The sequence below is a fragment of the Puma concolor genome, chromosome A2 (assembly GCF_028749965.1).
Source record: "Puma concolor isolate L17-30 chromosome A2, mPumCon1.1.hap2, whole genome shotgun sequence".
In the NCBI taxonomy this organism is placed as follows: Eukaryota; Metazoa; Chordata; class Mammalia; order Carnivora; family Felidae; genus Puma; species Puma concolor.
This window is the reverse complement of record NC_141668.1, coordinates 30826633-30844120: the sequence shown is the minus strand read 5'-3', so window position 1 is coordinate 30844120 and position 17488 is coordinate 30826633. Positions and strand designations below refer to the sequence as shown.

General features: G+C 38.4%; 1 protein-coding gene across 2 annotated transcripts in view; it reads right to left on the bottom strand.

Annotated features, from left to right (window-relative positions):
• Positions 1-17488, bottom strand: part of FAM3C (FAM3 metabolism regulating signaling molecule C) — a 64897-nt gene that overhangs the window by 27140 nt on the left and 20269 nt on the right. For both annotated transcript variants that reach the window (XM_086691483.1, XM_025929831.2), the window contains exons 2-5: positions 16923-16977; positions 12554-12658; positions 3821-3850; positions 3054-3177 (exon numbers count right to left, since the gene is read on the bottom strand). In XM_086691483.1, coding sequence (XP_086547609.1) covers positions 3054-3177; positions 3821-3850; positions 12554-12658; positions 16923-16935 — 272 coding nt within the window. In that variant the 5' untranslated portion in view covers positions 16936-16977. The remainder of the gene's footprint in view (positions 1-3053; positions 3178-3820; positions 3851-12553; positions 12659-16922; positions 16978-17488) is intronic.

The window sequence follows — 17488 nt, the reverse complement described above, 5'->3', positions numbered from 1 at the left end:
GATGCATCCAACCTGTCCTTAAAGCCATAACCACCACCCTGATCTTAACTATCCTCTTTTGTCTGTACTGAGGTTTCTCAAATTTAGTCTATGATGACATTATGGACCTGATAATTCATGTGTAAAGGCTGCCTGGCTTCACTGGAGGGTGTTTAAGAGCATCCCAGTCTTTACGAGTACTGCCTCTATAGCTATACCATCCCATAATGTCTATAGACCTTGACAAATGTCCCACTGAAAAGCACTGATCTGAACTAGTGGCCTCCGAAATGAGTGTGCAGGTACTCAGGACATGTGCAGGAAAATAGTAAAGTTTCTATTTATGTATTTTTACTGTCTACTTATATATTTAGTGAATAGACATGAAAAAAACCTCTGTTACTACTGGGAGGAGGGGCAGTGTCAAAGAACCTTGGCAGTGATGGCCTTCCAACTGTTCTAATCATTTTACACATCAGTCAGGTAATTTTTTCAACATCAATGAAATCATGACATGCCAGAATCTGAAAACCTTCAATGACTCAACACTCAGAAAGGGACACTGGGGCACCTGGCTGGCTCGGTCGGTCGTGAGTTCAAGCCCGATGTTGGGTGTAGAGATTACTAAAAAAATAAATAAACTTAAAAACAAAAAGAAAGAAAAGACCTCACCTCTTTACCTTCATGACCCTTCAGCTGCTACTGCCCTGGCCCTCATTCCTCAATCTCATATCACTCATCCCCAAGAGTCTTCGTCACCCAGCTCTGCACAGCTTGTGCCACAGTTTGCGATGACTGATGTGCATTTACTCCTTAAATGTCTGTCTCTCCTACTAGACTGAGTTTCATGACAGCAGGGACTATGCTCAATAAATGCTTGCTGAATAACTGAACGAATGATGCTAAGGAAGTCAGGGTCTTTGTTTAAATTCTTTGTTGCAACAACTTTCAATACAGAAACAGAACATACGAGACAAAGTACTGGACTGTGAACTGTCCCCACGGTTTTTTCAGTAGGGATCCCTGGCCAATTATTCAGTCCTTCTTGAAGACTAGATTTTGGGGCTTCATGCATAGCTCTAAAATCCCATCAATTATTTAATTTCTCCTGAGTATCAGAATGATTCCTGAAATGAGGATGGATAGGAGGCCTGCCTCAGTTTTACAGTTAAAGAAATTGAAATACAAATTCCACATGACATGCCCACCATGCTAGAACCAAATTCTTTGGCTAGGAGCCTAGTATTTACTGTGCCAAATTCCACTGCCTCTATATATACTCTCTTCTTTTTGACCTATACAATCTATAAATAGAGAACCTGCTGGTAAAACAACTTTGATCTCTTCTTTGTATTAAAACTAACATGGTTCATGGGGGGAGCGAGGTGGCAGAGGAAGTCTCCAAAGAAAGTCTACCATGGGCTAGGCATTCTAAGAGAAATTCCTACCTATGATTCCGAATCAAACTTGAGGCCTCCTTAGCCAAATAAGGTGAAAAGGGGAACGGAAACATTCTAAGTTAATGGGAAGGGTATGATTTAATGTAAAATCTGCAAACTTCTATGTCTGTTGAACTTCTAACATCCAAGTTCCTTGTTACATAATTCAGTAAAATAGGACTATTATGGGAAGTCAGAAGACAGTGATGGATTAACAATGGATTATAACTAGCATGAGGGAAAAGAAAGGAAATGAGCAGGAACTTTAAAGATCATCTAGCTCAAGCCTTTAATTACAGGAAAAGCATTATTCTAAGAGGCTAAATAATGCCCATAGCTAACTGAAAAAGGGCTTAGGATAAAAATTCAAGAGCTTCTACATCAAAAAGAAAAGACACACAGGGGCACCTGGGTGGCTCAGTCAGTTGAGTGTCTCTTGATTTCTGCTCAGGTCATGGTCTCATAGTTCATGGGATTGGACCTGAGCCCTGTGTTGGTCTCTAGGCTGACAGCATGGAGCCTGCTTGGAATTCTCTCTCTCCCTCTATGGCCCTTCCCTATGTGTGCCCTAAAATAAATAAATAAAGTTAGGAAAAAAAAAAAAAAAAGACACAAACTGCAGGGAGAAACTGCTTCTGTTTCCTCCTACTATAAAATTAACTCTTTATTCTACAAATTAATGGCATGTCTATTATTTTAACATGAAATTTAAATAAGCTCATGTATTTAATTTTCCAAGAAAGAGCAGATTAAAAGCAACCAACTGAAAGCAGGCCTTGTGATTTCGGAGACACGAACTTCACCTACAAGTGACAGTCAACACTACTTAAAAACTGTAGAGCATCTAAGTATAGAAAACCATTCAGCTTAGTGGCAAACAGTTCAGTATCACAACAGGCTTGAGGTTATTACTGGATTATTTCACATGTCAACAAGCAGCATTTGGACATTTAAAACAAAAGATGTTTTTCTTTTTTCCTATTAATTGCAGGCTCTGCACTGTCAGTGTAGAACCTGATGTGGGGCTTGGTCTCATGAACCATGAGATTGTAACCTGAACTGAAGCCAAGAGTCAGAGAGTTAACCGAATGAGCCACCCAGGCGCCCCAAAATGAAAGATGTTTGTAAGATAAAGCGTTCATTATCTAGGGCAGTGCTGTCAAAAGGGACTTTTTTCAAGGGTGGAAATGCTTTTTGTTCAGTTTGGTAGGCACAAGCCATGTATGGCTACTCAGTACTTGAAATGTGGCTCGTTGACTGAGGAACTGAACTTTTAATTTTAATTAATGCAAATGAATTAACCTTCCCCCTACTATTTAAGAATCAGAATTAAATAGTCACATGTGTCTATGCCGCCAGATGGGACAGCACAGATCTAGACAATTCACACGGAGGAACTCCCTCATCTTCACGTGAAGCTAGACAAATGCTGTGTTCTTACGTCACTCTAATATGAAATCTCAGAATTTTAAGACTCTTTAAACATGTGGGAGAAAAAAACTGTGTAATGAAAACTGAAATCACTTTTCTTTAGTAAAACATGCCCAATACATTTTCCAAAGATCCATTAGACTCAGGTTCAATTTGCTAAAATTTACTGGCACGCCAGATACTTCCAAACTGGTAAATACTTACACATTGTCTTCCAGACAGATTTTGGGTCCCACCACATTGGCTGCTCCACTTGCCATTTTAAAAGCAAAATGCTTCTCAGGGCAAGCTTTTGAGATTCCACATTTATATCTGGGAGGTTTTGTAGCTTTGGGGAGAAATTTTTTTTTAAAAGTGTTAATAGACTCTAGAGTCAGTTTGTTTCAGGTCTTAAACCAAAAAGAGCATTATGTAAAAACACCGAGATATACATATCTTAAAATACATGCCTTTTTTTACCCTGAGGGTTTCAAAGAACCTCAAAACAAAACACTGAACCTCCTGGGAAACAAGCTAATAACGGACATAAATATATCAGTTGATCTTGATGAAGGTATATGTATTTTATCTAATTATTTTTATTTTTAAAATTCAGTACAGGAGAGGTTTTGAATTGTTACTTTACACTTCTAGTTAGTTCATGCACACACAACACATGGTTACCTCTAGAACCAGTAAAAAGCCTAACACATCACTGAGTATCTGTTTACGTTCTAGTTCTAACGAGGAATTCTTTTACACATTTTCTGCACTTGTATTACTGAACCTAAAAAATGTTAACAAAATATCCATTATGAATACTATTATATATGTAGAATATTGAGCTATTCAAAGAGCATCCTTATAACTTTAAAAATTTCTAAATCGATTTTGCTCACATTGAAATATCCCCATTGTTTGAATGTAAGTGCTCATACACATAGGATAAAATAGAATAAACCATCTGCAAAATATTGAGATGCAATACTTACAACGCACTGCCGTGTCCAATGCTGACCTTGCTAGGAAAAAAAAGAAAAAGTTATCTTTGCTAGAAGGAATAAAGCTGTTGGCAAGTATCCACATATTAAACATATTTGGAACTAACAGGACTATAAAAATGAAAGTGCTTGAATTATTGCTCAGTATACAATAAATAAAACAGACTACTGCTCTAGAGAAAAAGTGAAAAAGTGACTTCAGGCTACAAAACTCACTATAAACAATTATGCAGAGGAATTATGGACGGTAGTATTCTACTACTGATAGAACATTTTATTCTCATCTTTACATTTTATTTTTATTTCTACTTATAAATTTAAATCCCAATCAGAAAGTTACTCTACAAATTTAACTTCTTTTTAAATTTATTTTTCAATTTTTTGCCAGCTTTCTTGAGACATAATTGACATGTAACTTTGTATAACTTTAGGCATACAACATGTTGATTTGATACATGCATAAACTGCTAAATGATAACCGTTATATATTAGCTACCACGTCCATCCCATCACATAGTAACCATTTCTTTTTTGTGGTGAGAACATTTAAGATTTACTCGCTAATCAACATTCAAGTATAGAGTAGTATCACATACTAGTTAGTATTAGCTATGATCACCTCGCTATATTAGATTCCCAAACTTTTAAATCTTATAACTGGGAGTTCAGACCCTTTGAGCAATGTCTCCCCTTACCTCCTTCCCAACCCCTGGTAACCACTATTTTAATCTGTTTCTCTGAGTCTGTCCTTTTTAGATTTCACATACACCTGATACCATACACTATTTCAAACTTCTCCTTAAATGACTTTAAGTATATACTTGTCGACTATTACAGTGTTTAAAAGTGGCTGCTGCCTAGAGGCACCTGGGTGGCTGAGTCGGTTAAGCGTCAGACTTCGGCTCAGGTCAGGATCTCACAGTTCATGGGTTCAATCCCCATGTTGGGCTCTGTGCTGACAGCTCAGAGCCTGAAGCCTGCTTTGGATTCTGGATCTCCCTCTCTCTCTCCCCTTCCCCTGCTCATGCTCTGTCTCCCTCTGTCTCTCAAAAATAAAAAAACGTGAAAAAAAACTTTTTTAAGTGGCTGCTGCTATAGGGTGCTGTGTACACACGCATATGAAATGCTGGAGAATATACATGAAATGGTCTTGGTGGTTAGGCTAGGAAATCTGGGGGGTGGAAGAACATAAGATGGGTGGTGGTGGTGAGGAACTCAATTTCTCTAAAATAGAAGTGTACTGGGCATATTTAAAAAAAAATTAAGGTCAGTTACCAAGACTGTTATAATTTATTGGCTCAAGGAAGCCAGAATCTTGTGATCAAATCTTAACTTTAATGAAGTAGATCGCAATCTAGCCACCTACACTGAGAGCTTTTTAAAAGCACTCGCATCTGATCCCAGCCTAGGGGATTCAGTTTAAATCATCAACAGTATTGTGGGCAGCCATTTCCTGATTTGGCTAATAAGCATGCAGTGTCATAAATATTTGCCAGCTGTTTGACTATAAATAGTCACTTGGTTTTTAGTTCTGTATTATTTTAGATGATTGAGAATTTCCTGTAAGTCCAGAACTCAAAGTGGAGAACAGAAAGTTAAAGCTGAAAAATAATATGCAAATGTTTAAAAAGAGAAAAATGACCAAGTAAGTGAAGGCTCACTAACTCTATAAAACACTGAGAATATTATATGCCCCTGAAGTCACAAAGGAAGTGGAGTAACGTGGGGAAAGTCTAATGCATGAAATAAAGCAGAAAGCAAACCTTGTCTGTAAGTACAAAAAAAATTCACAGATAAGGACAAAGACTTAACAAAAACAAATTACCAGTTAGTATATTAGAGTACTGGGACTACTGAGCTCATTCTTTCAATTTCCTTCATTATGTCATAAAAGGGAAACATCATTCTAGAGATCATCTGGTCCAATGCTCTCACTTGTGTAAATAAGGAAAGGAAAGCTGAGACAATGATTAACAACCAGTGATTAGCAGCATGAACACTAGACATTCTCAATTTCACTTCTGTCCTGAATAAACACATATTTGCAGACTCAGGTGTTAAGATATTTACAGAAGAACACTGTTCAATCAGGAATTCTGGTATACCTAACTTATGGTAACAAGATACAGGGAAAACTCGGGGATCAGAACAGGGGTGATATAACATAGCTCATTCACATATGCTGGGCAATCTATCCACCAAGTACTTTTGCATGCATTACTGACTTAATCATCATCTCTGTCTCAAAAACAGAGAAACTGGGAACCCAGAAGTTTACTGATTTGATTTGTTCCAAGACATAATTAATAATTGGCAGAGCTAGTTTTCAAAGTCATATCTCACCCAAACTCATATTGCATTGCAAAATGGGAAATGTCTGAGGTCTTCTGATCACATGTATAAAAAACTGCTCATCCTGCTCAGATCAGGAAGCCAGAATAGGGAGCTTTAAGAACAAACCTTCTTCTGACTGAAGAGGGTTCAAGATTTGAGACAAAGTGTCCACAAGGACTGGGACATTGCTAAAGGAATCCAGGTTAAAAAGGGCACCTCTGTAGTCACTACAAAGGTAATGACTGGGTTTGAAACAAGTAGACCAGTTCAGAACAACTAAGGAAGCAACACTGATGGGACTTGGCAATGGAACAGATGGAGGAATGGTGGAAAAGGAGGAATCAAGTTTACCTCTTGGACATTTGGCTTTAGAAGCTTTCATTTATTCGTTCATATGAACCAGTGAGCAAAAACACCACCTCCACACTCAGGTAGATGCTCATCATCTAGTGAGGAGCTAGATGTAGGGGATGGATGATGAGTTCTGTGCTGGACTTGCAAATTTTAGATTCTTGGAGAAGATCCAAGTGAGAAAGTCTAAAAGCCAGCTCTAAATGAGATCTGGGATGAAGATACAAACTGGAAAGTTAACAAATGACGAGGCCACCCAGAGAGAGGATTTAAAGTCAAAAGGGTGATGAGAAAATTTCAGAGACATCAGTAATCAACTGATACTCAGAGAAAGAAGAGTGTGGCTGAGGAAAGAAAGGCAGAGGGAAAGCCAGGGATGAGCCAGTAAAATGGTCAAACTAGTTTGCTTGTAGAATTTAAGAGATTAAAAAAAAAAAAAAAGTAAATGTTATTCAATTGAAAAAACGTTACTGGGATAGGATTTTGAGAAAACCAGTTCTTTAATCATCAGGCTTTTAAATGCATAATATCACTCCATTAACTTTAAGAGTAAGGAGAAAAGTCGCTAAAGATTTAAAAACAAACAAACAGGGGCTCAGTCCGTTAAGTATTCGACTTCAGCTCAGGTTCATGAGTTCAAGCCCTGCATGGGGCTCTCTGTTGCCAAGGCGGAGGCACTTCGGATCCTGGGTCTCCCTCTCTCTCTGCCCTTACCCTGCTCGCTCTCACTCTCTCTCAAAAAATAAACTTAAAAAATTTTTTTTAAATGTTTGTTTATTTTTTAGAGAGGCAGAGACAGAATGCAAGTGGGTTAGGGGCAGAGAGAGAGGGAGACACAGAATCTGAAGCAGGCTCCAGGCTCTGAGCTGTCAGCGCAGAGCCCAACGCGGGCTCGAACCCACGAGCTGTGAGATCATGACCTGAGCCAAAGTCGGACGCGCAACTGACCGAGCCACCCAGGCGCCCCTCAAAAAATAAACTTTAAAACAAACAAAAAAGTCTCGTGAAAGACTTTTCTCTCCAGACCAGATGAAAGCTAATTTTTGTCTAATATTTATCAAAACCCAAAGCCCTCTACTAGGTCTGCAATCCTGAGAATTTAACACCTGGAGGTCAAACAGGTAAATTTTCACAAATAAAACAGAATGTTTTCCACTTGTAGTATGGGCACAGCATACTAATAAAAAGCCCTCCTTTCCTGTAACTTGTAATCATCAAACTACCTTGATAGCTTTAATTCTTAATTTCTTTCACTATATACAACTTTTCACTTTAAGGAACAATAGTAAATATCTTTGATTTGGTTTCTTTTGGGGGGGGTTAATTTTTCATGTTAAGAAAATAAACAGCCAGGAATCATTTTATTTTTATGGTGGAAAAATTATCACGAATTACTCAAGATTTAATTGCATCAAGATAAATGGACTTTTGTATGGTTTAGATAAGACATATCTTTGGACAGTTAAATAAGCTGTTAAATCTTTTACATCAGCTGAGCTTAATTTTCACATTACCAGCTATTTTTATGGCTTACGTAATCACTGAACAATTTTTTTCAAAAATCATTTAAAATAACTGAAAAACAAAGGTCTGCAATATCTACGAAATAAGTAACATATCAATTAGAATTACCTTCTTCAAGAAAAAGGTTAATGGTTTAATCATTATTATCTATTATCATCAGATGAGCTGAGAAAATGGGTCCACTTGGAAGTTCTGTTTCATATCTGGTTTCAATCAATGAACGTCTTTCAACAAGTCAAACTACAGGAATCAGAACTATTTTGTACTTAAGTTTTTAAGAACGTCAAGTAATTTATGTATATACTATTTCAGTGGTTTAAGTCTGAAAGGGTAAAAATTAATCAACTCAACAAAACAGTAAGTCCTGAGGGCAGCAACGTGTGCAATAATCTGGTCTGTGTTCAGTACATTTACTAGTTGTTAAGTATCCACCCTGACAACGAACCACTGTGTGAAAACGCAATCATAACTAAAACTCACAGATTGTATCCATGTTGCTATCCTGGTTGTGACACTAGGGGTAGTTCTGTAAGATGTTACCAATATGAGAAACCGTGTAAAGGGTATGCAGGATCCCTCCATATTATTTCTCACAAATACATGCAAATCTACAATTATCTCAATAAGTTTTGTACAAAAACTTGTTTTCAAAAAAAATCACAATGTATTTTAGTAATTTCAACTATAATTCTGAGCAAAATTTTTCATTCTTCCTTGCTAGAAATAAGATCATTTTATTTTTCTAAAACAGTACTATATATCCAACCTAAAACTAAATTTAGACACTATCAAGCTATTATATCAACAGTAGAAAAAATGAAAAAATTCACCACCAAAAGAAGTACAGTTCATGTCACGAGACCCCCCTCCCAATATACTGATTATAGAAATAATTCTAATGTTGGGTTAAACTTGTTACCCTTTGGTGAATGGAGTTAGATGCTAAGCAAATGGCAAAAGACAACCATATCTCCATCTTTACTCAATTATTCTGAAATGAGAATTAAAATACAACAAACAAATTAAATTTTCACCAATTCAATAAACTGGAATCCAATAAGGTTTTGTGGATACAGTGTACAACTTCAGTCACAACAACAAAATAAGCCATCTTCCCAAAGAATGAGTAAGTCAAATAGCTAAAACACACACAATAAAACCTTGCAGTTCCCAACATTAGGAAAAATCAAAATGAAAATGAAGAGACAACTATCCTAGTTAAAGTAGCTCAGCATTTGTTCATAGGTGACTACTGGTGGCTTTTCAACTAATATAGCTTTGAATGAATCCCACTCTTCCTCTCCATGTCAAAGTACTAATCCTTGGTCACCTACATTCATTCTCCATTCAATCAGCGTGGACGGTCTACACGTACGACCCAGCGCTAGATGCTGGGTGAAGCACCAAGATACTATTGCCCTCAAGATTCATTCTCTAGTAAGGGGAGACAGATACATGAAAAATAGAAGAACTTCTCTGATGTAAGGCAGAACAACATCAGTGCCAAATTGAGATACAAGTACTATGCATTAGAACACACAGTTCACAAAAAGAAGCAATACATTCTAATAGGAAAAGAGGGAGGTTCAACTATAATTTCTCTCAAGAAGGGGCATTTATGCAGTTTCGAAAAATGAGAAGGATTAACAGACGAAGGAGGGGATAAGAAAAACGTGCTCTGTGAGGAACCAGCATGAGCAAGGTGGGGATATGGAAGGACAAGGTATGTTGTCTGTAGATCCTGTGCAGACTGGCACAAGCAAGAGTGAGACACGGCTGGGGGGGGGGGGGGGGGACAAGAAGGTGAGAAGGGCAGAGGCAGGGTGGGGGTTTGAGTGGGCCTTAGATTTTACTTTCTCATAGTCAGAAGCACTAAAGGTTCATGAGTGTTATTAACCTTCATGAGTGCCGGAAAAGGTTCATGAATGCCGGAACTGCTCCGGCAGCGATGAAACGGGCAGATATCTGGGATGAGAAATAGACATGGAACATCCCTGTGATGTTTGAAGAGACAGTCCAGACTAGAGACGAAGACCCAAACCAGGGCAAGCGCTAGGCTTCACCCAAGCCTCTTCCCTCTGAAAACAGCGGGCCTTTCCCCAAAGTAGTTTTTCACATGTACCAATGGTCCCACTGCCTTGCTTCTCTCAAGAATCCTCCTTTTCTTGCTTGTTCACTCTCATCCCACTGATTTGTAATTCCCTGAATCTTTCCCCAAAGCCTAGAGACAAGTGAGTCTCTACATTACTTCACAAAAAACAAAACAAAACACTTAACTTGCTTCTGCCTCAAGCTACCATCCCATAACCTTCTTCTCTTACCATCAACCTTTCTTATGTGAACTGGTTACACACTGTTTCCCCAGCAACACTGAACGAGTCCTCAAGGCCTTCAGTGTTTTTCTGCCCCTTATTCAACTACAACCAGCTGTGTTCCCAAAGGACACCAGCCTGGCCTCTTAGTAGTAACAGAAGTAGACAGACCAGAAGTAAAGTCAAATGTCACTGTACTCTGTAATGACTACTCCATGCTGGATCCTGGATGCTTCATGTTAAAACAGGTGCTGAAAAATAGATGGTTCCAGAGGAAAATAGCCAATATACTGAGAGGAATGTTGAAGGGGGGGGGGGGGGAGTCCAAAACTGGAGAAGATGGAAGATTTTATTTTTTTTTAATTTTTTTTTTTAACGTTTATTCATTTTTGAGACAGAGAGAGAGACAGAGCATGAATGGGGGAAGGTCAGAGAGACAGAGAGGGAGACACAGAATCTGAGAATCTGAAACAGGCTCCAGGCTCTGAGCTGTCAGCACAGAGCCCAACGAGGGGCTCGAACTCACGGACCGCGAGATCATGACCTGAGCCGACGTCGGACGCCCAACCGACTGAGCCACCCAGGCGCCCCGAGAAGATGAAGATTTTTAAAAAGATGGCCTGAAGGAGTATGACTACAATTATCTCTTTGAGAGATCATTAGTGTAGGAGAGAACTCCAGCAGATCATAGATCAGTGTATTGAAACTACTTGGGAGTTTACAAGACAGAATTCAGTGCAATACAAGAAGCACTTTTAAGTAGTTATTGGAAGAAAAGTCACCTGAAAACGTTTATACAGAAACTGATGATTACACATCAGAATTGTCTAAAGCCTCACTACTCAGTATATGGTGTCTGGGTACCAACCTCAGCATCACCTGGGAGCCTGTGAGAAATGCAGCCCTGAGAGGGCCCATCCCAGACACTGAATCTGAATCTGCATACCAAGACTCCCTGGAGGTTCTTTTGACATTAAAACTGGAGAACCACCGGTTTAAGGGAGTCTTGAAACTAGATGTGAGAGGGAGTAAATGAGGTATTGGGATCCCTTTCAAATATTAATTTATGGAAAGCAAAACTCATTATTCCAGAGATCTCAAAGTTATTTCATCTGATTTCTGCCGAATGGGTGAAAATACTATTTCTGGGTTTCACAGTCTCACTTTTCACACATAATTTTTGTAATTTTTTAAAAAAATGTTTATTTATTTTTGATAGAGAGAGACATAGTGTGAGTAGGAGAGGGGCAGAGAGAGAGGGAGACACAGAATCCGAAGACAGGCTCCAGGCTCTGAGCTGTCAGCACAGAGCCCGATGCAGGGCTTGAACTCACAAACCACAAGTTCGTGACCTGAGCTGAAGTTGGATGCCTAACTGATTGAGCCACTCAGGTGTCCCTTTAATTTTTTTTTAATGTTTACTTTTGAGAGAGAGACAGAGCATGAGTGGAGGAGGGGCAGAGACAGAGAGGGAGAAACAGAATCTGCAACAGGCTCCAGGCTCTGAGCTGTCAGGACAGAGCCTGACACAGGGCTCGAACTCAGGAACGGTGACATCATGACCTGTGTCGAAGTCGGATGCTTAACTGACTGAGCCACCCAGGTGCCCCCACACCTAATTTTTTAATACTTTAAACAATGCTTCATCCAGAGCTTACTGTAACATTTCAACAGTGAACTTATTTTATTAAGAATTTTGTTAAACACTGAGTTAAGGTGGCTTACAACGGTGTGTTTGCAACATAGCATTAAATAAATGGGTAAAGAGAAAAATAATGCAGAAGGAATTAAATAAGGGTAGGAATACAAGACGGATTTCAATGGCTGCTATTTACAATGCATTGTCATGACTCCACTTGCCATCTGAGGGCTCGATTTGGTTCCAAGTTCTCTATCAGCTAATTCAAATACTGTGTGATAGTTTCTAGAATGTTCGCTCAGAATGCCATGATTAATGTCCTAGACATGAATGAAACAGACCCCATTAATATATTCAGAATGATGAGCAGAAGATTCATACTTTATATTGGATCAATTTTAAGGCTTTCCACTGTGTATTTTAGAATATTCTAAGGGATCACACTTATTGATATAATTATATCTTCTTTTCTAGACAGACTAGACTCAATATTGATAACTGGTAACAATTTACAGACAACCAATAGAAAATAAAATTTAAGAAAGGGGAAAAAATGGAACTTACCAAATAGATTTCCTAAACTTGCATCCATTTTTATTTCAAATACTTGAGAAATAACATAAAATGTCAGTAAAAATACTGCCACGGCTACCACCAACTTTGCAGCACCTAGATAAAGGGGAGAAATAATTCAGCATGAGCTTATGAGCCCAGAGAACTTTAACTAGTGCATTTCATGAAAAATTTAAGTTTATAAAGAAATTTCTTAAACTAATAAAGTTTATGTATTGGATCTTAATTTTACTTGAGTTACAAGAAAAACTGTATAAGCAATCCACTGAGATAAGGGATTTTCCTGTTCAAAGAATTATCAGATTGGCTAGCAACCCAGACATAGGACTGCTTGAGTCATCTGCCTAGTTTTCTCCAGCCAAAAAAAAAAAAAAAAAAAATCTGCTCCCAAGTGCTGGCTGACTATACGAAAGTACCAAAGTATCACGGCTAATGGAACACCATCACCAAGCATGTTGGACGACACATTCCTAATCCTGTTCACATATAAAGGGCAATACTATACAGGGATAATACAAAAACACCAGACCTTATGGAGATCCAAGGCAACTAGCAGGATGCTCACTAAGCAAGGAACTCTCTAGTGAAATGTACCAGTTTACTGTCCTATCACCAACCAACATATCTCTTAGAGCAACACAAGTGCTCCTGACATGGCCAACAAGAGTGTTCCTCCTCAAACTGAATACCAGTTTAAGACAGGCCTTCTCCAGTCCTAGAGGACTTAATTTGGCAGCTATGACACACGCTTTGTAACGTGGTTCCATGATAAGCTCTGTGAAGACACACTCGTACCCTTTCATACCTTTCTAACTTTAACTATTTCTGGGTGTCTCACAAATAGTTAGCACTGCCAGGTATTAGCTAACTGTTTCATAGGAATTGAGGATTTGTCTTTTTCTCCATAGCTAAGCAAATCTAGGAAAGAAAAAAAACACTGCAAGACAGGAAAGGAAATGGAAAATGACAGGAAAGAAACATCTTCCTCTTTCCCCTAGGCTTTCAGGGCCATCTCATTAGGTTGTTGGGGAAGAATATTAGTATTTGCCTACACAATCTCCATTCCCCTCTTTTACCCAAAGTTTAATTTCTATTGATCTAAAGGAGGTGGATTGGATCAGCAGGCATCTCTCTATCCTTAAGGAGACACAAGCCCAGAGGTACGGCAACTCCCAAGATTACAAATAACTCAGCAACAGCACGAGGCCTGGAATCCAGGAATCCTGACACAGCCCAGTGCTCTGGACAGTACTCCATTCTAACACCAGATTACCACATTCTCCTAAAAAAACTACCAAAACTCAACTTTGTGGGAAAGGAAGAGTCAAAAAGACCTATGTTCATTCTAATTTCCTAAAGAACCAGGACTGCACCCGTAAAGGGGAGGGATGAGGATGAACCACTGATGCTCGGAAGAGGCCAGTGATGCTGAGAAGTGCTGGTTTCACGGAGCCACTCTTTTCTATTTAGAAACACTCTACAATACAGAAATGAGATGGCAGGAGGAAGCCTCACAGCTAACCTAATCAGTTCCCTCACCTCCTGCGTCCGACCTTCTCTCCTCTGAAAATTACTTCCTGTTTTCAAGAGCAACCACAAATTGCCTACGTGTTTAGTGCATAAGACAGCAAAATTCCAATAGGCTTTGAACTCTTGCCCCCACAGGATCTAGCAAAATTCCTGGACGTAGTCATACTCTCAACAAGTGTTTGCTACCATAGATGAATGGTAAGAGGTGACACATTCCTTCTTGATCACTTAAGACCAAGGGCTTGAAGATTCTATATCACATGACAATCTTAACCACTCATTTTTGAGCAATCACAGGCATGTGCAACCAGAGATAATCTCTCCCTGCCACTTACAGCAGATATACGAAACCTTCACTGTTTAAGATCAAAATATTAAAATGAATAAAATATCAAGGTTATAACATATGAAAGTTCTAGACTAAATTCAGTACCAAGTTAGACCTGAGCCTACACTAAATAAGCTATAGACATCATATATACACATACGTACGTATATACACATACGTATACAATACACACACATACTCCATTCACTGACTGCCTACCATACAGCTAAATGCCTTACAAGTATAATTGCATTTGCATAGCTTTTCCAGGTAATTATTTTCATTTTACAGATAAGATATCAAAGCTGAAAAATTTTAGATCACTTGCCTAAGGTCACGTAACTAGTCAGTGGCAGAAATGAGTCTTCAACCAAGGCCTATTCACTGATACTGGACCCAGAGGAACTAGGAGGAAAGAAAACCTCTAAGACAGAGAAAAGTCAGATGTGGTGAAATGAACTCATAATAGAACAAGCAGATGGTCCCAGAGAGCAGGCAGGTGAAGACTGGCAGAGACCCCATAATGGTAGAGTTCTAGAACTTCTGTGACAGAGGAGTCCTCTCCAGAGTTGGGTCACCAGCCAATTCTGGACATAAAGGGCCTGACCATACCACCCCACAGTCACCATTCTTGACTTCCCACGAGATTCTCTCTTCCTTCTAGCCACAGACTGCACTAATCTGAGGTGTCCTTATTCTTCACAAAACAAAAAGCACAAACTTTAGACACTGTTGCCTCACTGTAAGAATAAAGGCCATAAGAATATTTCAAAGCAATCAACTTTTTTCAAACTAGAAGAGATTAATCACTCTAAAGGCAATAAATTAAATTAATCTTCCTTCTTCATTAAAAGCAAACACTTCAAGACCTATACTAGGCACAGTGCCAACCATAAAATAAGTTCTCAATGAATAATTACTTACCAATTAACCTTGATATTAATTGTTAGAATCAGAGAAATGAACTCAATGAAAATTTAATTTCAACTAGAATGAATGTAGAATTATGTGAGGAACAGAAACTTGCTTTGATTATTTCAATCATTATGTTTAATTAATGTACTTCTAAAGTCAAGGATACATGATCATCAATAGTCCTGTTGTATTCAAAGATCATTAAAAAAAAAAAAAGACATTGTAATATGATTTTTAAACCATAAACAAGCTCTTAGTTTCTGGCAATATTTTCCTTCACTTGTTGAATAGCTACTCAAAAAAGGATATTTTGTAAGTTCATGCTCAAAGGGTCCAGATTTTCAAAGTTCTACAAAGGCATTCGCGCACAACCCTGTTATGTTTTTAAATAATCATGATGTTTCATCACCTGCACCTTATTGTACAGAACGACGCTTGAAGCACAAAGACGCATTTGTTCACCCACCATGACTGAGGCACTTCTAAGAGATGCCCCCATAGGAAAATACGGTTTGCTGGTGAGAAGATGATAATTAAGAGGAAGACTATCTCGATTTTGAGAAACTACAAATTATCTTCTATGTTCGAAGAACAAGTAGTAAAAATTTCTATGTACAGAGTGTGCACTTCTTCTAGACCCTTGGCCGTGCTGAAGGAGGGGTAGGGGTAGGAGAACACACTTATTTTCACTATTAAGGCAGGAAGCAGTTATCAGCCTCTCCAGGTATTTATGCATCTTTTCATAACATTTATTTATTTATTTATTTATTTATTTTTAATTTTTTTTTCAACATTTATTTATTTTTGGGACAGAGAGAGGCAGAGCATGAACGGGGGAGGGGCAGAGAGAGAGGAAGACACAGAATCGGAAACAGGCTCCAGGCTCTGAGCCATCAGCCCAGAGCCCGACGCGGGGCTCGAACTCACGGACCGCGAGATCGTGACCTGGCTGAAGTCGGACGCTTAACCGACTGCGCCACCCAGGCGCCCCTGTTTTCATAACATTTAAAGACAGCTACCTTAATACTATGAACGTCAAGCAGTGTTTTTCAGTTTCCTCCATATGCTGCCTAAGAACAGATGTTCTTACACAGAACCTCAACTATGCAGACTGAACTCGAACTAGCAAATAGCCACTTAAGCAAAAATACATTTTACTGAATGGTTCACATACACTAGTTTCCATTTGAAGTACCTATATAGCAAAGATTCAAGCTTTTGAACTTCACAATGCATTTTTCTCAAGAAGTTAGAACTTCGCAAAAATAAAAATCAGTCTCCCTAGCTTGTCAAAATTGTTCTTCATATGGACATTTTATATATAGCATTAGGCAAATAAGCTTAATGTATAAGAACATAAACATTAAAGCCATAAGTTTAAAAACCTAGCATAAATAATTTCAATAAGTTCATCTAATTTGTGATTTACCAACTACATAAAAAAGTAAAAAAGGCAAAGCAGTGATTGAGTTTGTTACACTCCAGCTTTTCACGCACTACATAAAAAGACAACGTACTCTCTCAAGCCACTTAAATAAGTACGTTACACAAAAAGTAAAATTATTTCTATTGAATTAAATATCTTACCTGCTACCCTCATGTTTCGTTTTTCAGTCTATGGCACTTCTCATGAAATAACCTCCTAAAATCAAAAGAGAAGGCAAACATCATTAGGTCTAGAAGGAGCATTCCTGTCTAGATTGAGTCTGACTTGAAGTATACTATATAATAAACTAATTAGATAAACGTCATGACATTTCGAAGTATTCTACCAACATGGACACTGAATGAAAAACCTCTTATCACCATGCCTGGCTCCTTCCACTGGAAGATAAAAGCCCCTGAAAGGAGGGCCTGCGCTTTATACTCTTCTGTCTCTTGCTCTCCTAATTTTGGTGAACAGATGTGAGAAATCCTGCCATCAAGCATGGGAACAGAAAATAATGCCCCTTATTATTCTCAGTGATTCCGCATTTATAAGGAACTTTTGATACTGAGTTCCAAACTTCCAGTTTGTGGGTATTTTCCTAGTCTGTGAATAAGTAGTTAAACAGACTGGTAATATTGGCTTTTCATATTATGTGCCAGGTGTTCCGGTAACTAACAAGGAAAGAAATCAATAATGCTCAATTCATAATTAGTTGATATTTTCT